The sequence below is a fragment of the Gymnodraco acuticeps genome, unplaced genomic scaffold (genome assembly GCF_902827175.1).
Source record: "Gymnodraco acuticeps unplaced genomic scaffold, fGymAcu1.1, whole genome shotgun sequence".
Classification (NCBI taxonomy): Eukaryota; Metazoa; Chordata; class Actinopteri; order Perciformes; family Bathydraconidae; genus Gymnodraco; species Gymnodraco acuticeps.
In genome coordinates, this window is record NW_022991168.1 from 1685209 (window position 1) to 1704715 (window position 19507).

Genomic DNA, 19507 nt, shown 5'->3' on the forward strand with positions numbered 1-19507 from the left:
AATGTAACAATGCATTTTGTCTTGAGTGAAAAGCTTATCTTAGAATTCATCATAGTTCCCAAACATGCTTTCACTAGGTAAAAATGTAACAATTTCCAATGGAGAAAAGATGAATAACAGTTAAATACTTTGTTATTGATACTTATTTGTAGTCCAATGCTTGGAATAGGAAGGCATACAGAGCAGAGGACACATTTGTGATACTAAATATCTTGGATGCTGTTACTAAGGTCACATTGTTCCATTTTCTTACATATTACATTTACGTAAAAAAGACATCCTTTCTCTTATTTTTCTGCATTTTTTATTTTAAAGTATTCCATAGGTAACAGAAAGTAATCAGGTTAGGATACTCTAATGATGTGATACTGAGATTAGTTCACTGATATGTATTTTATGTAATAAATGTTCTAGTAACCTTCTCAACATTGACTGTTGTAGCTATTCATTTATTGAATGGTGCAGTGATGACATATTTGTTTAAGTCAAACCGGAGGTTAACTTCACAAGGGCTCCCTCAGCCATTTACTTTCATCACCAATAAAAAGCTAACATAATGCTATAACGAACTACAACACGGTCGCATGGCTGCGCATCACCACCGCTAAGCTAAAGCTGACTCCGCATGATGGCGTCTAGGAGATATTAAGTCACATGTTAGCAACTGCCGTTTTCATGACACATACAGTAGAAGCTCTCTTGTAAGGTCACCACAACTAGCACATCATCGCCCGCTGGCAAAGCTACGTGTGTGTTCGTGAGCGAGGGAGACAAAGAGAAACAGAGATAGTGTGTGTGAATGTGTCTGTTGTATCGCCCTGACAGAGCACGCTCATATTCCTCTTGTGTCTGTGTGAAATGATGTGTGTGTGTGTGTTCAGTTGCAGACTGCCTTGAGCTCAGTCTCTCTCTGTCTGTCTGGCACGCTGCCTGTCTAGTCAGTATCGCTGACCTCCAGGCAACATGTGAAATAACGTAGTGCATACGTATGACCAGGGTTGGGAGGGTTACTGTATCAATGTATTCTGTTACAATTACCAGTTACACAAAGTAATAAGTAGCAGTAGGTAAGTCAGTAGCAGGCATCCAACTACTGCATTCAAAATACATATATTTAAAATATGGAAGAATACAAATGAAAAATAAATATGTCTACCTATCATGTATTTCAAATGTATTGGTACATCATATTCCTGTTTGTTATCCTTTTTTAAATATACCAGTAATCTGATTACATATTTGTTGTATGTACTTTAACTATAGCGAAAGTGCACAAGTTACATTTATACAATGGTGGAATGTAAAGTAAATGAACTTGTCATGGGTAAAGTATGCATCTGCTAACATATCTATTTATTACTACAATAAGCCAAATATGATTTGATCACTGTACAGTATTGTATTTGATCTTATTCTACCATGTATAACATATAGTTTACTTATTTCTGCATTTACTTCCACTTGCAACATTCTCTTGCACTATGTTATTGTATTTATTGGTCAGTATTTCTATAGCTCATGTTAGAAGCAGCAGACAGGTGGTTTTACAAATGATTCATGCTGTTCAGTGATTCTCAAATGTGAGTCTTATCGCTGATCAAGCCCCACCTGTGTTAAGTGATTCAGTGATTCAGTAGTTCACTGTCTGACTGTCTCACAAGGAACGTCCCCCGATGCGTACCTCCCTATAAATGAATATTATTGTATGTCGTGGGACATACATATATATATCTGGTCCCATTCTTGTCGCTTTGTGTCTCTACTGCTTTTGTAACACCTTCATTATCTTCTCCATACTCTCGATGAACTTCCTGCTCAGGTTAATCTCGCCCTAGCCTCCGACGTGACCCTGATGTAGTTGCTGGAAAAGGGGTAACTCATCCATCTCAAATGATTTTTTTTCAGATTTTAACAAAACAAGTTCAAACTTGGAAGCATTTTGCTACAACTTTTGTCATTTGGACCTGGCATGTAATGTGATCTTATCTGCAGGGCATGTTGTTGTGAAGTTTGTTGAAGAGAAACTCAAACTGCTGCAGGATAATGAGGATCTTTGCAGAAAAATAACATCTCATCCAGCCTCCAGTGTCAGCATTTAGCCTCCTCCTCAACGTCCTGCACAAGGAAGTGTGTGTGTGTGTGTGTGTGTGTGTGTGTGTGTGTGTGTGTCTGTGTGTGTGTGTGTGTGTGTGTGTGTGTGTGTGTGTGTGTGTGTGTGTGTGTGTGTGTGTGTGTGTGTGTGTGTGTGTGTGTGTGTGTGTGTGTGTGTGTGTGTGTGTGTGTGTGTGGTGTGTGTGTGTGTGTGTGTGTGTGTGTGTGTGTGTGTGTGTGTGTGTGTGTGTGTGTGTGTGTGTGTGTGTGTCGAGCTGGATGGTTTTAACTAACTTATTCAACAATAACCATGTAAAACAAGTAAGGGATAATGTGCAGTGACGCGGTCATTATGGGGAAAAGAACACCGACAGGCTGATCAGGAGCCCGACGCGAAGCGGAGAGATCTAGATCGGCATGAAGGTGTTCTTTTCCCCATAATGACCAAGTTGCTGCACATTATCCCGCTTATTACATGGCCACATTCTCAACAAAGTAACGTTATGAATCCCAATATTAATTGAAATGCTTTTATGGATTTAGAAAATTATTTTATTGATTTAAAAAATAGTTGTATTGATTTAAATTGAGAAAAATAAGAAAATAGTCCGTTGTTACTGTTTGAACTAACGTAGCAACGGCAGGAACTGCTTCGATAGCGTTTTTGAGGAGCTTTTTGATTACAGATTTGAAAACATCGCTCCTTGCTTTAAAAGTAGCACAATTCATGATGTCAAACCTTGGAAAGTATCTAGATATCCCTGCCCTAATGCCAAAGGAACTGGCAACTGAATATGTGTCGCCGTTTGATGTCTATGTCTGGACCGCTGCGTAAAAAGGAGGGTTTCTGCCCCATTACTTCTGCGCTGTTTTTCATGTCCCAGGCCCAACGATATACAGTTAAATCGACCGGACTTCTTTGTGAAGATGTGAGCGTCCTTAACAACGGTCAATAAGTCCTTGACAGCGGTCTGTCTGTTCGGTATTAACAACGTGTCACGTGTTCTGAATTGACCAATCAGAATCGAGTATTCAACTAAGCCATGTAATAAGCTGAGATATTGCACACTGGGATCATACTTAAAACTGTATTTGTGCGTGATTGTGTGTTTGTCAGAAGGTTAATTGTTTGTTCTGTAACAAAAGTATTCAGGTTAAAATATTTCACTGATGTGCCTACGGATCCACTGTCACACATCTCCTATTCAACAGAGCGGCATAATATGGCTCTGTGGTCTTTCGTAAAAAAGACATGTGTTGTGTTTAAACTTAGCCATTAGCAGGAATGGTTTTTAACATGCACACTGAGGGTGCCTCTGTGTGCATTACATGGGTAACAATACAATTGGTTTACATTTACATGTTATCGGTGCTTTCCACAGCTAGTACTGCAAAGTGTTTCACTTCTGATAAGAGTGATAAGTAAAAAAGAATATTGATTAACTACAGGCAGTTAGAAGACAGAGTAACCAAATGTTATTATTTCTAGAGTTGTTCAAATGTATAATTATCGTGAAAAGAAACCTTCAGCTATGCCTTTAATGCATTTGTTAAATGTGAAAAAATGGTTGTGAAAACACTCACTCTGCAACAACAGGTTATTGCTCTTTCGATTGCTTTAGTTCACCTAATGTCGTTCTCTTTGAACATTTGAACAGTGTGTGTATTTTGACCTGGAAGAATTGTCATAAATCCTTGTGAAGCTGACCGTTGAGCGGCCCGACCAAGCAACGAGACAGAGGCAGAACGTCCCAAATACAACCCGGTGTGGGCATTTATTTCTCATTGTGGTACATGACACAGCCTCAATATGACTGTCCATGTGAACACCGTCACCAGCAACAAGGATCTCACACACACACTAACAGGAAAAACAGAGCCTAAATACACACTGACTAATCACAGACTCCTCCCCCCTCACAACACAGGGCACCAGGTGAACACCGTCACCAGCAACGAAGCTACACAATCCGTAACGGAGGCCGAGATATATGGGCCCAGAGATCACCTCCGTTACAATCCTGAATCCTCCTAAAATATTCCCTCAAGATTTCCATATCTTCTTCCATTCTTTTCAACTCAGTTTATATTTGTGCAGAAACAGCTGAATAGTACCAAACAGGAAATACGTGGCGCTGTCGGGGGCTGACCAATCACGAAGCGTCATTTCTTGACTGCCAGCAAAACAACCAATCACAGCAGTGCTTCTCCGGCTGGCTCTGTCCAATCACAAACAAGAAGTGTTCTCTCTAAAGGAATACCCTTTCCGTAATGTTTGAAATGCTGTAGTGTTTTATGAAATGTTGTTTTGACTTGCACTTCAGGGCCACCGTACATGAGGGCACCATACAGGTTCTCACAGTGCATTTTTCCACATTTTGCATGGGGACGCACTTATGCACTCAATATAGAACATGTTAGAACAGAAGTATGCAAATTGAGACACAGCAACAAATCTGAACATTTGAAAAAAGTGTTTTACAAACTGTGTTAGTCTATCGACCTGCCTTTCACGTGCTTACAACATCTCTGTCACTGTTTTAAAGGTTGCTCCCGCTGTAAGCATTATGCTGGTGCTTCTACTGCAGGGGAAATCTGGCCTGATGCCTCGTCTATAACTCAACCTGTTCAGTAAGCTGACAGCGCCAGCCCTCATTAGCCTAATCACATTCAAATTATTCACCAGGAGACACTCATTTATCAGGCAGAGTTGGGGAATTGAGAGAAAAGACAGCTTAAAAGAGACGTATCAAGAGAAAATATGTTCGAATGAAGCGGATCTGTACATCCTCTGAAGAAAAATATTTTATCTCTAACAGATCATATGTTCTGCTTCCAGAAGCCTGTTGATGACACATCGGCCACGAAAAATGTGTGTGTTTGTAGGATGAGAGATGAGGATTCATACTGCTGCAGGGGGGGGCAAGTTGTGACTAAAGCAGTTTGTCTTACATCCAGTTACAGAGACAGAGATGGCCAAGTTGCCTTAAGCGATGTATCTCTCACTCTGTGTACTGTTTATATAAGAGTGTTTGTAGGACTTGTACTTGTACACACACTGTTTCTATTTTGTGTGTGTTGGTGCCCACGTTGGTGTACGTTGGCTGCTTAAATCCTTTTGGGTATGCATCAGTCTGTGCTGCCAGAGGCGGTGCATGTTAGTGTGTGTGCATGTGTTTGTGTGTGTGTTGATGAGCAGCCTCCAGGGGCCATTATGCCTGTGACAGACCCACAGCAGGAAAGCAGCCAGCCAGATAACTTATGAAAACGGTTTAAAGCGAAATTGAATCCGCAACTTATGAATTATTAAAGTCATTACACCTCTGTGAGGATCGCTAAACTACGACACGCAACAACAATGGCCTCCTTTCCACTGTCTGCTGGGAGGAGGACTGATTTCTAAGCATTACCGGGGGACAGTGCTGCATGTTTAGCATGGGTTGTCAGGAAAACGAGTCACGTATAGAAATGATTAAAAGGGGAAAACACTTTAATGCGACGAAATACATTGAGAAGGCACATTCTAACTTGAACTTCAGGTTCTTTGATCAATTTCACATGTTCTAAGTCAACCAGCTAACTAACTAAACTGACTGAGTGGATTGTCTTTGCTTCAAATAACACTTTAGGAAATGTATGAAAGTATCACACAGACTTACGACTAAACCCTACAGAGTCCTTCACTTTAGAGGAGCCTTTTACTGTCCTTTTTGGCCTGCTCTGATTCCCAATCAATAACAATTACTATACAACTCAAAATGCCTTTGTAGTGATTGTAATGTGTGTCTGTACCTTGCTTCAGAAACATCTATAGCCTGGCTTATGAAAGTGTATATTTTATTTATTTAACTGAACTCCTAAAAATCTGAGGTTCTTTTAGGAGATGATATTGCTTTTTTGTTAGGTGTTGCATTTTGAAAAAGTTAGTATGAAAGCCATAGTAAAGGGGTTGCAATAGCATGTTTAGAACAGCATCCAACAGCCTTTATAGAACATGGGACTGTCGGCTAGATACGATGACAAAAGAATAAAGGAGAAGCATGGTACTGATGTATAGAGCATACACAGTTCCATTATACAACTCCAAAAACCTCTTTGTAAACCTCTTATCATTGTTAAATCTGATCTAAATGAGCTGCTTGGTTTTGCAACAGTCCCTGTAAAAAGACACAACTTTATATTCAAAATGCACAACTGTTTTCTTGACTGGACATGAGTATACGTGATCTAAATTAAAAAACAATGTAATGTGAAATGTCTACCTTATTTTGCGCAGTTACTAGGAGGAGGTTGAAGGAGTCTGTTTGCAATTGAACCATATTCTTTTACGTTCAGGTTGCCCTGCGTGTGTTTGGACGGTCGGTGGAAACCCACAAAGTCTCAGGGTGAATAAGCACGTGATTTACAACTTAAGATTCAAGTTTTCTGCTTTAGTAAATTGCAAAAAGCAAACTAACTTCTGCAGGTTATTCGTCACAGTGAAATTAAGACTTGAAGGCACTCTGGCGAAATAGTGTGAATATAATTTAAAGAGGAATTAAAAGCACAACTGAGGCACTTTAAAAATCCTTTCTAACTCTATGGATGATATTAAGCTGCTTTAAAATGCCACTTCAGGTGCTCAAAGTATTACAAATACATATTTATTCTGCAAGCCACGGTATAATTGTCCGTGATTAAAATGCAACTTAATGACACTTATGGAGTAGGGTAATAAAGTATTTGCGAATTTGCTTATGAATTGTTAAACTCATCCCACCCTGTGAGGAAGCAGAGGTTGTAAAGTAGGACACTTCCTCTCCCCTCAGAGCCACAACAACACTGCACTATCACAGCAGCTGTCACACTGAGCAAAATACTTAATATCCTATTATACATCATAGATGAGATCTTTAAATAGGTCATTTGAAATCTAAAAGTGCTCAAGAATAAAAACTGATGACACTCTAATATCTAAAAGTAAAATATCAGAAGAAAATAAATTCCCTTGATTAAAAATACAGATCTGTCTTACACATATAAGCCTGCGCTTATAAAAAAGTTATATCGGCACATTCCCAAAAAGTGATAAACATTTATTGTAACATCTATTTTCTAAATTGGAATATTAATATTTATCCTGGTCATTGCGGATTTTCTCCAATGTAATCTTTTAGTTTTTTTTTGGCACTTCCTTTTTTTATTAAAATGTTTCACAGTGGATACCAAAAGTGTATACAACAAACATAATACTAATAACATTATACATAACAAAGCCAAATAGAAAAACACATTAAAAGAAGATGGAAAAAAGGAGGAAAAAGTATATTGTGCTATGTTGTGATTTTGAATTGTTTCATTGTTGTGGGGAGTGTCTGGCCAAGCTCAAGGTTCAAGGTTCTTTATTGTCAAACTAACATAGCTACAGAGTAATTATGTCGTTGAAAATCTTAGGCTTCTCCAACAATGCAACACAATAATACAGATAAGCAGACAATATAAAAACAATATTAAAATATATTATATTAAAAGTAATACAAAAAGAAAAATAGTTTAAAAAAAAGTGAGAAAAAAAAGAAGTGGAATAGTGCAATACGAGACTATATACAAGTTATTGGAATGATATATTAGATAATAGATAAATAATGACTAAGTAGCAGATGAATGTTATGAAATTGTTTCAGCAGTTCAGGTGTTTAACAGTCTTATTGCCTGTGGGATGAAGCTGTCTCTGAATCTGATGGTTTTAGTCAGGATGCTGCGGTAGCGCCTGCCAGACGGCAGCAGACTGAACAGTTTGTGGCTGGGGTGATGGGGGTCTTTTATAATCCTAAGGGCTTTCTTCCTGAGCCGCTGGGAGTAAAGGTCCTCCATGGATGGCAGCTCCGTCCTGGTGATGTTCTCTGCAGTTTTCACCACCTTCTGTAAAGCCTTACGATTAAGGGCGGTGCAGCTGCCGTACCATTTTGAACCTCCTCAGCCTGCGGAGGAAGAAGAGCCGCTGTCGAGCTTTCTTGGTGATGGTGTGAAGAGTCCATGTCAGGTCCTCAGTGATGTGGACCCCAAGGAACCTGAAGCTGCTGACTCTCTCCACCGTAGTCCCATTGGTGGCGATGGGGGCGTGTCCCTCTCTCTGCTGCTTCCTGTAATCCACAATCAACTCCTTTGTTTTGCTGACGTTGAGATGGAGGTTGTTATCCTGGCACCAAGATGTCAGGTTTTCGACTTCCTCTCTGTACGCCGTCTCGTCGCCGTCTGTGATCTGGCCGATGACGGTCGTGTCGTCAGCAAATTTCACGATGGTGTTGGAGCTGTGTGTGGCCACGCAGTCGTGAGTGAACAGGGAGTAGAGGAGAGGGCTGAGCACACAGCCTTGAGGGGCTCCGGTGTTGAGGATCAGGGTGGAGGATGTGATGTTTCCCACCCGCACTGCCTGGGGTCTGCCCGTCAGGAAGTTCAGCATCCAGTCACAGAGGGCGCTGTTGTCTCTGAGCTTGATGACCAGCTTGGAGGGCACAATGGTATTGAAGGCTGCACTGTAGTCAATGAACAGCATTCTCACATAATGTGTTCCTCTGGTCCAGGTGTGAGAGGGCAGTGTGGATGGTGAGGGCTATGGCGTCGTCTGTGGACCTGTTTGCTCTGTAGGCAAACTGCAGGGGGTCCAGAGAGTCAGGGAGGGAGGAGGTGATGAATGATTTGACTAACCGCTCAAAGCACTTCATTATGATGGAGGTGAGTGCTACTGGGCGGTAGTCATTGAGGCTGGTGATTTTTGTCTTTTTGGGGACAGGAATGATGGTGGAGTGTTTCAAACATGTGGGGACTACAGACTGCAGCAGGGAGATGTCTGAACACCTCTGCCAGCTGAACTGCACACACCCTGAGAACACGGCCAGGGATGCCATCAGGTCCAGGAGCCTTGTGTGGGTTAACCCTTTTAAAGGATGTACACACATCTGCCCTGTTTAAAACAAAAGGGCAGGGCTCCTGATCCTTCTTTGTACCCCCAGCCTGGCTGCTCTCAAAACGTGCAAAAAAGCTGTTCAGCTCGTCTGGGAGAGATGCGCACGCAGACACTCCCGCAGCACCCCCCGCTGCTCCTGTTTCAAAATTATGCCGAAGTAACTAAATACTGATAACGGTTAGTAAAAACCATGCTTTAATGCTTTGACAAGTGTGCAGACAAGACGGCAGGCGAAAAACCTTTTTAAATGAGTGTTTTCTGAATGTAGATCGGATCGATCACAAGGATAATCTGGTGTTTTGAGTTGATGAGTAGTGGAGATATCACTGTCAAATCAATCGACAGTAAGGAGAATTCTTACTTCCGGGTGTACAATTCTCCGTTATCCAATGGGAATGGACGCTCACATTGCCTTTAAGAGCCGCCGACATGGACGGATGCGGTGCTTCCCTGAGCGTCAAATACCGCCGCCGATGGGAGTACATTGCAATCAGTTGAAAGCTCTTTGCGTCCGTTTATGAAGCTGAAGGAGACTTGTTGCGTCACAACTGCACGCCAAAGGACCCTGACCAAGCGTCGCTCTTTGACGATCAGGGAGTGAGACTGTGTTGGCTAGGACCCAAAATCAGCGTTTCTCCAACAGGGCTGAAATAGAGGGATATGAGGGATATCTAAAATGCATGATCCGTTTGGTATTTTGAGCAAAACACATCATAGACATGTTTTTATATATCTGAGACCCATAATATATGCCTACAAATAGCATAATAGGAGACCTTTAAAGTAATTAGATCACAACTATCATTGTTTTTTTAATGTAACATTTGGGGAAATGCATAGTAATACTTACATTCCATGACTATATTGTTGTTTTCTGTATTGATTTAATTCGTCCTACCCTTCCCAGGCTCTGTTTTTGTTTCTTCTATTGTCATCTTAGCCTCTTCAAGATTACCTATAGGCCTATGGCTCATTAATAATTTATATATAAATGTTCTGGCTGATTGATTGGTTGGTTATTCAGCATTGGAGTTGAACAAACGTTTGCTTGTACATAATCAGCTTACAAGGTTGTACATACAGAGTAGTAGATGTAACTGTGATGGTGCTAAGTAGATTACATGTGAGGTAGGTTTTTCAGTATTCACACAGCATGTACGGAGAGCAGCTCTTTATGCAGTGAGATCCAGTGCGGCTGAATCTGTTCAAGTTGTTTTGGAGATTACAAAAACATTTATAAAAATGTTCAGATGTCTAACCTTGTCACATTTTAATACCAGACAAGAGGAAATTCTGTGGCAATATATGAAACATGACCAATGTCATTGTGACTAATTTTCTGGACATTTCTGGATGTTGTACAGAATGTGATTCAAGATATTTCACTTTTGGGCCCAATGTTGGACCAACTGAATAATGGACGAATGTTCTCCTCCCTACAGCCATGCCACTAGTTTGGTTATTATTTGGAAGAACCTGCCAGAAAGCTTTTCAGTAAATACAGAAAAACATAAGAGCACGTAAAGGAGAGTATCTTTTGTCTTCTTTTTTGCTCATCAGTGGAATGCTTGGGGGATACTCTAATTTATGATGAAATGCGAGGTAAAGATGAGGTGTTTTTTATCTTATGGAACTAAATGTGCATTATTAAAGCACAATATGATTGACCCAAATCAGTGTGATGTGAATTGTAAAAGAGAGTGAGGTTAAGAGTTTTTTGTTTTAGTTTTGTAAATGCATTGGTGTTTCTGCAACGTTATCAAGACAATGCTCCCAATGTTGCCTCATTCAGTGTATAAATACAAATGCAGTACAGAACATATTCAAATAAAATACTAGGCTATATGACAGTTAAACAAGAATACAGTTTAAAAGGGGAATGATTAGTAAAATATCCATAAAGAAAAATAAATCTGTTTCCAGTTCTGTTTCAAATGGGTGTTGAGAGATGAATCCATAGATCTCTTAATGTTGCTCTCAAAGTGCACCAGATTGATGCTTTTAACTTCAATATTTAAAAACAAATCTTCCCGGGGGAGTGTGCCCCCGGACCCCCCTAGAAGAGGTTAGGTCCACCCCCCACTTATAAAAAATAGCACTTTACCCCTGCCCACACCTATATGCCGTGAGCTGACTATCGAGCCTTCATTGTAACTGTCGCGGGTGTACTGTGCATGTGCAGAGTGTTGCAGTAGAAAATTCAACTGTAGCGCCCGGTACATTAATGGGAAACCCTACATGTTTGAGCACCCTCTATGAAACGGCAAGCTACCCCACAGCACCCCCAACATAAATCTCTGGCACCGCCCATGATGAGCATAGAGGTATAATTTATCTGTAGGCTACAAGGGTGGTCCGCACGCGTAGGCCGGTGTGTGGGCCGGTGCGTCTGAACGTCCCGGGCTGAATTTGTGTCCCAGTCCTCCCCTGCCAGTCTGAGATAAATTAAAGAAGTGCATCAGTAACTCTAAAGCTTTTCTGTTTGTCTTTTTGTAGATGACGGACCATATGGAAAAACAAAAGATATCTCCGGACCAGAACAGACCATGGCCTCCAGAAGACACAGTATACCAGGTAAAGCCATCTACTGTATCCAATGCTTAGTAAACTACTGTGAACTCTATAACACAGACTTTGTCACACACTGAATCATCATAAGGATCTTATCATGATTTGGCTCAGACAAATGCCTAAGTAGTATATTTTGATGAAAGTGATTTGCTCAAAGAGTTTGAAGCATTTAAAAGAACTTTCTGTGCAAACAAGATCATGTTCACTCTAGTTCACTATCTGATTCTGATCTACTTTGTATGTTGATGACAGTGTGACCTTATGTCTGCAGATACCGTGTGATAACCCCAAAGTCTCAGGTTATCTATTATCTACTAAATGTGCCTGTTCTGAAAGGTTCCCTAAATGCATTCTGATCATTCTTGCCATAGCCCTGGAGACGTTTACCATTATTTATGTTATGTATTTTTTTTACGATATCCCATTTACTTTACTTTACGAAAACAATATATCCTTTAATGGTAAACTAATGGTCAGCCAGTCATTGTGAAACAGTGGAGAGGAGACAGTGCTTCTCCTCATATAAACTTGAATGGGTCTAAAATAGGAATGGGCCTGGGCCTAACCCTAGCCCTGCAGTACAGTATGGCATAACCCAACATCCAATGCAAACAGGAAATATACCACAATAAAAGAGCATGATTATTCTTACACTATTAATTATGCTGCTTTCATTGCCAACCTTCAAGCAGACACATGGCTTAAAGAGAGCCAACAGTAAAGCTCAAAAAATGTCTGTATTATTTGAGAATTGTGTTTAAATGTTTGTATTCATATTTCTGAATGATACATTTATGCAAATTGTGCTTTTTAAATCTGTAATCATTATTACTTTCTTTCTCATCAGAATTTCTTTAAAGAGGCCTTATTATGCATTTGGGGTTTTCCCTTTCCTGTAGTGTGTTTGTAGATTTGTGTGCATGTAAATGGTCTGCAAAGGCTAAAATCCCAAATGTCCCTCCACTATTACCTGTATAAGCTTTCATGTTCCCTTATGAATTTGTTCAAATGCCTCCATTGAGTCCACCATCCTATTTCTCTATTTCTTCTTTCTATTTCTTCTTTGCTGTTTTCCTCATATTTTCTGTACCAATCTTTATGCATGTATAGTTTCAAGCATCACTTTGCTTTAATAGCTTACAATGTTGTCTAAATGTGTGTCATTCCCCCCCCCATACCTTCATGTGTGTTTGAGAGAGATAACATCTTTCCATTTCCCGGATCATCATTAGATGTGAAATAACTTTCCTCGGTTCTCTGTTTTGATAATAAAAACCATTTCACGAGTTACTGTCTGTGTTGTACAATCTTCTCCTGTGTATTCCTAAGCATCAAAATGAAATGGTAGATAAAACGTTATGAATCCCAACACACTCACTCCTGCATCTGTTGATAAAATAACTCATTTTGAAAGGGATTCAGTTCAGAAGAACCCATCGGCTTCAAACTACACGTGTAAAAACTTTAATACTTTTATGCAAATATGAACAGTACAGGCACTAATGAATGATTAAGTGCCTTTTGCAGGTAATGTGTGTGTTGTAACCCCCAGATACAGCTGTGGTATGAAGCACCTCACTGATCCTCAGAGCGCCTCAGGGATTTAACTAATCTAACCATCTATTACACCAAAGCTTCATCTCACCTGTGTGTGTGTGTGTGTGTGTGTGTGTGTGTGTTGTGTGTGTGTGTGTGTGTGTGTGTGTGTGTGTGTGTGGTGTGTGTGTGTGTGTGTGTGTGTGTGTGTGTGTGTGTGTGTGTGTGTGGAGAGACACTGTGATGGATCGTTGGAGCTATGTGCAACTCAAGGCATATGCTCGTACGGGAGCTGCCTGGACGCTGCAATCATGTTGCGCACTATCCGTGCTGAGTGTGCTGACTTTTCGTACAATGTCCCACTGTCTGGCTTCCTGCATAAAGTCAAGTGCTCGGCGCAGTTGTCGGCGAAATGTCGCTCCTCTGTTTTCATTGAAACAGCTCCTTATATCCGTTAGCGCAGCTGGCTAGCACCAGATGCTAACAACAACACTACACATAAGGTGTGCGCGTTCTCTCTCTTGCTCGCGCCACACATACACACACTCCCGGTCCTCCCGATGGCCAGTCGGTGCCTGCCGGTGAGTGTGTAAGTGTGGTCTGCAGCAAGCGGGCGGCAGCATCAGCTTGTAGATGGTATTTTAAACTAGATGCGCTCTGAAACTACGGGGCGGCCGAGGAAAAAAAATACACATGCGTTAATTGCGTTAAAATAATTAGTGGCGTTCATTTTTTGCTGCGTTAACGCGTTATTAACTTGACAGCCCTAGTCTTTATAACACTTCCTTATTTACTTGTTCTTTGTATTGTACACTAACTTAATTTTTTTATATACATATATACAAGTGTTTATATAAATATCTTATTAATCTTTTTTGTATGTATATTTTAATTTATTTCAAAATTCAGTGGAGCAACTGTCACAAAACACACCTTCCCCCAGGATAAAATTAAGAATTCAGATTATCATTCTGATTAATATTGCCTTTTACTTTAACATGATAAGCATGATCTTTAGAACATCTTTCAATAAAGGATGTGACATATTGAAAGTGGTTGCTTTTTGTGATACACCCAGGGGCGCCGCAAGGGATTTTGGGCCCCATAAAAAGATATCACATTGGTTACTTAAACATTTATTTTCCACCATTCTTTGATCCTTGTTTCCACTCAATAAAAGTCCTTGTAGCCACTGGGACAGAGTGTAACAGGAACAGTAAAGAAGAAGGATGTCCTCCAGAGCCCAAGGACCTTCTGATGACTCATGGTGAAGACATGGTGAAGACTCAGACTCATGGTGAAGCCTCATGGTGAAGCCTCATGGTGAAGCCTCATGGTGAAGACTCATGGTGAAGACTCATGGTGAAGACTCATGGTGAAGACATGGTGAAGACTCATGGTGAAGACTCATGGTGAAGACATGGTGAAGACTCAGACTCATGGTGAAGACATGGTGAAGACTCATGGTGAAGACATGGTGAAGACTCAGACTCATGGTGAAGACATGGTGAAGACTCATGGTGAAGACATGGTGAAGACTCATGGTAAAGACTCATGGTGAAGACATGGTGAAGACTCTTGGTGAAGACTCATGGTGAAGACATGGTGAAGACTCAGACTCATGGTGAAGACATGGTGAAGACTCATGGTGAAGACTCGATGAAGACTCAGGTTCATGGTGAAGACATGGCGAAGACTCATGGTGAAGACATGGTGAAGACTCTTGGTGAAGGCTCATGATGAAGACATGATCAAGACGCAGACTCATGGTGAAGACATGATATAGACTCAGACTCATGATGAAGACTCAGACTCATGGTGAAGACATGATGAAGACTCAGACTCATGATGAAGACATGATGAAGACTCAGACTCATGGTGAAGACATGATGAAGACTCAGACTCATGGTGAAGACTCACGATGAAGACATGATGAAGACTCAGACTCATGATGAAGACTCAGACTCATAGTGAAGACATGATGAAGACTCAGACTCATGGTGAAGACATGATGAAGACTCAGACTCATGGTGAAGACATGATGAAGAATCAGACTCATGGTGAAGACATGATGAAGACTCAGACTCATGGTGAAGACATGATGAAGTACCCATCTTGTCGATGCACTGGTATATAATCAGGTATTTAACAAGGAGAATTAAGTGTGATACAGGCCACACTATGTGAAAACAAATCTCTACAGGAACATGCCTTTCCTTAGGGTTAGAGTTAGGGCTATGTGTTTTGTTGTGTCATAAAGAATATCTTATGAAGTACACATACTTTACTGTGAAGAGTGACTGTTGTAATTTGCTGTTACTGATGATGTGCTTTAACCTTTCAAGGCCTTCCATCCCTGCCAGGAACTTTCCAAGCGGAGAAACAGCATGAAACACGAGCCTTTGTTATTTCTCATTAACTGATGCTTATCTTATCTGATCTACACATTTACATTTTAGTCATTTCAGCTGACTCGCATATTGAGCGGACGGGGGATGTCATTCAAGGACACACGGCAGCAAACAGCTTTCCATTTATCTTTCCTGTAAATCAGCTTCCTTTTAATCCACCAATCAGAATGGACAGAGAGAAGCCGCTAACCACTTTCCACCTCTCTGCTGTATCTGTTTGTTTGAATGTGTGTGTGTGTGTGTGTTTCTGTTTGCACATCTGTGTGTGTGGGTGTGTCCATTTCCGTCCCTGTTTGTGTGTTTGTATTTGTCTTCATGTGTATGTGTGTTTTTGGTTAGAAGCTCTGCGGGGGGTGACTATGGTGGAGCTGGTGAAGAAGGAAGGCAGCACGCTGGGCCTCACCATCTCCGGAGGAACAGACAAGGACGGGAAACCCCGGGTGTCGAACCTGCGGCCTGGAGGGCTGGCAGCCAGGTGGGAGCAACACCAGAGAATCACATTCAGAATACTTTTGTTTTGGGTTCTGTGTCATCCGTTCCATAGAAGGATATAAATACAAATTATATCATTTCAAATATTCATATAAAAATGTGTAATTAAAAAAAGTGTGCCATACTAAGATAAAAAAAAGAAAATAAATAAAGATGTATATAGACTTAAGAAGTGAAATGCCCAAAGAAATATCAAATCCAATACAAAAAAATATGTATATAAACGTTAACTACTATATATAACCTGTACAATAAAATAAATACAGTGATATATAAGTAATAGAATATTCTCAATATGGGAAAATAGCAGAAGTATTTGCAGATACATTTATTTATATGACAAGCAGCCATGTGTAGGTAAAGTGATTAAACCCAAAATAAAATATGCAAAGTAAAAATGTTCAATGAAAATTGAAAAATAAAGCTGTTTGTATAAACACAATAATTTGTTTTAAAAAGCGGTCTAAAAACCAATAAAAAGAGATGAAATAAAGATTTGTATCTGACATTAAAAAGCTAAAGTGAAAATGATGAGTGCCTATTGGAAAATATGCTGTACTGTACCTGCAACATTTTAATGTATCTCTGATTGTTTCATTAACATGTGATTAAATCCAAAGTCATTCATACCAACTTTTGTCCATGCTTTGTTACTTTTTTTTGTGCAGGAGTGACCAGCTCAATGTGGGTGACTACATAAAGTCTGTGAATGGCATCAATCTGACCAAACTGCGGCACGAAGAGATCATCAGTTTACTGAAGAACGTCGGGGAGAGAGTCCTGCTGGAGGTGGAGTACGAACTGCCCCCTACAGGTACATAACTTCAGCTCCACACACACACATGTACTGAAGATGTGCTTGTGGAAAAAATATATAATGGCGCATATACAGTATCAACACAATAAGAGGAAATACGTTGTGAAAAAAAGAAGCAAATATTAAACTATTAAAATCACTATTTTCAAAAAAATAAAACAAAAAATGACAAATGATTACAATATGCACAGTTGTTCAGAACTTCAATGGAAAAAGCTATGTTATTTTTAAAGAGATAGCAATGACCACACATGTGTAAGGTTTACAGGATGAGGAATGATGTGAGGATGGGGAAATTCAAAATGTTTGTGTCTTCTGGGGGGAGGGGTTGACCAGAGTCTTTCCTGAAATATAATGTTTACAGCACTGAATGTTGGTGTGAAACGTACGGTGGCTGACAAGAGCATACACGCCAAAACGGGCCAAAACATTTCCATTCGGATGAAAATATAAACGCTGAAAATACAAAATTGTCACGATCTGTCTGTGTTTTGTTTTGTCTTTTTCTGTCTTTGGTTTCCTGTTTTATTTTGAAAAGTGTTCACCCCCTGTCTTGCCTGTTGCTTTCTGTCTGTGTTCCCTCCTGTCTGATTACCCGATTGTGTTCACCTTGTGCCCCCTGTGTTTTCTCCTCCCTCCTCACCTGTCTCTTGTTTCTTTGATTAGTCTTGTGTGTATTTAAGTTCTGGTTTTTCTGTCTGTCTTTGTTAGTTCCTTGTTTGTCTGTGACTGTGTTCGCGGGGTAGTGTTCTGTTTGTTCCTATTTGAAACCTTGAAATAAAGGTATTTTCTGTTTATTCTGCATTTGGGTCCTGCCTGCTTCACTCACCCTGAAAAAAATGCTGCAAATGAGAAAATGCTGCAAGACGTAAAAAAAACAATGGAAACGAGGACAGTTAAAAGTGATAACAGCTGGGGCCGGAGAACATTTTGAAATTTGGGGGATTATAATTGTCACTGTTGGTGGAAAGTTACCTAAAATATATGTTTTATTGGCTTATTTTAACAATGTGATCCAACGATTCCTGCTGACATTACTAGGTTAGCTAGGTTTGCAAGATCTGTAATTATTTCTGACTCGTCATTATAATTTGTAACTTTTTTGAAACTCACACTGGGAGTGGGAATGTTTTTTGGCCGCTGTGATGCGTTTGCACCTCTCGGCCACCGTAGGTTGTTTTACGATGAACATCTTACACTAGGATACTGGGCACGAAAATAAAGTCTACTCATTCATTTCAATGAAAAATACTGTCTGTATAGGTTTGTCAGACGCAATATGCTCTTGAGAATAGAATGATTGTCCCTCTATTTTGTATTTTACTAAAGTGCAATTTGAGATAATATGATTGTAATATAAGTAGCCGCAATAAAGAAGATTATAGGCATCATCAATCAACATCTGTTCCTTTTTTGATATTAAACTTTTCATTAGCAAGATGTTAAACTTTGTGTAGGAGAACAAAAACCTTAATTGCTCACAATAATGGAGCAATAGAAGTAAATTATGCTTAGAAATACTTAACAGCTAGCAGCAAATTATTTTTCTCTTTACCTTCTCTCACAGCTCCAGACAGCACCTCAGGGGTTATATCAAAGACAATCGACATCTGTTTGCACAAGGAGGGGAACAGCTTTGGATTCGTGATGAGAGGTAACCATCCAGCAATACAAAAAGACGACTCAAGGAGAAGTATTTTATTGTTCCACTGTTAATGTCAGTGATATGCAACAATTATAATTACAATGCATTATTTATTATTAAAAAAGGAAAATTTAGCTGTAAAAGTCTATTTTCTCTGATATAATTTAGTAAATGTGGCACACTTAGATTATTATTGGGTAACAACAATATCTTCTTTTTTTTAATGAGGCATTAATTGAATACAAAATGTGTACTTTATATTTCTGATGACATTAAAAAAAAAAAATGTGGACCTGATTCGCGTTTAGAAAACCATTAATTTCTCCTATTTGTCCTGTTGGTGTATACATCCATTTGTGAGGTTTTCATTTTTAGAAATAGGTAGCTTAACCCCTTACTGCCAACAATTTGTTAAGCTTATTTTTTGATACAGAATATTTTTGACAAGTACTCATACTTCACAGTATTTAGGATTGAAAGGTTTCAGAATAATGAATTAAATGTTGAAATAAATATCGAAGGTGCAGCTTCAACCTTTGCTTTTCTTGCAGGTGGTTCACATGAAGACTGGCACAAGTCGCGCCCCCTAGTGGTCACCTACATCAGGCCAGGAGGGCCTGCAGACAGGTACTATCGGCACAAACACACTGACACACACGGTGAAGACGAACATCCTCTACTCAAATAAAAATAGAAATAATAAGGTGTCTGAATACTCCGTTAGAAGAAAAAAGTCCTGAATTCAAGTAAAAGTTGTTAAATAGGCAGAATACCCAGGCCTGCCCCTCCCTACATGCAGATCACGCAGACTGTGTGGTCCCTCATACTTTTTTCGTTTGTCAATAATGAGCTGAAGAACGACATTTAGTTGTTAAAATCCTGAATAGATTAGAATTATAGTAGACATCATATTGGCACATCATTGTTTTTATATGTGCAAAATAGCTACTAACTCTGAGTGTTGATCAAGCGGCAAACTCTGGGGAACAGCCGGGAAG

At 39.9% G+C, this 19507-nt stretch overlaps 1 protein-coding gene across 10 annotated transcripts in view; it reads left to right on the forward strand.

Annotated features, from left to right (window-relative positions):
• The window catches only part of LOC117560669 (glutamate receptor-interacting protein 2-like), a 522557-nt gene that overhangs the window by 384035 nt on the left and 119015 nt on the right, over positions 1-19507 (forward strand). For 5 of the 10 annotated variants that reach the window (XM_034237604.1, XM_034237602.1, XM_034237607.1 and 2 more), the window contains exons 2-6: positions 11534-11611; positions 15895-16030; positions 16716-16861; positions 18432-18518; positions 19061-19136. In XM_034237604.1, coding sequence (XP_034093495.1) covers positions 11534-11611; positions 15895-16030; positions 16716-16861; positions 18432-18518; positions 19061-19136 — 523 coding nt within the window. The remainder of the gene's footprint in view (positions 1-11533; positions 11612-15894; positions 16031-16715; positions 16862-18431; positions 18519-19060; positions 19137-19507) is intronic. The other 5 variants (XM_034237605.1, XM_034237603.1, XM_034237609.1 and 2 more) reach the window with 1 other exon arrangement.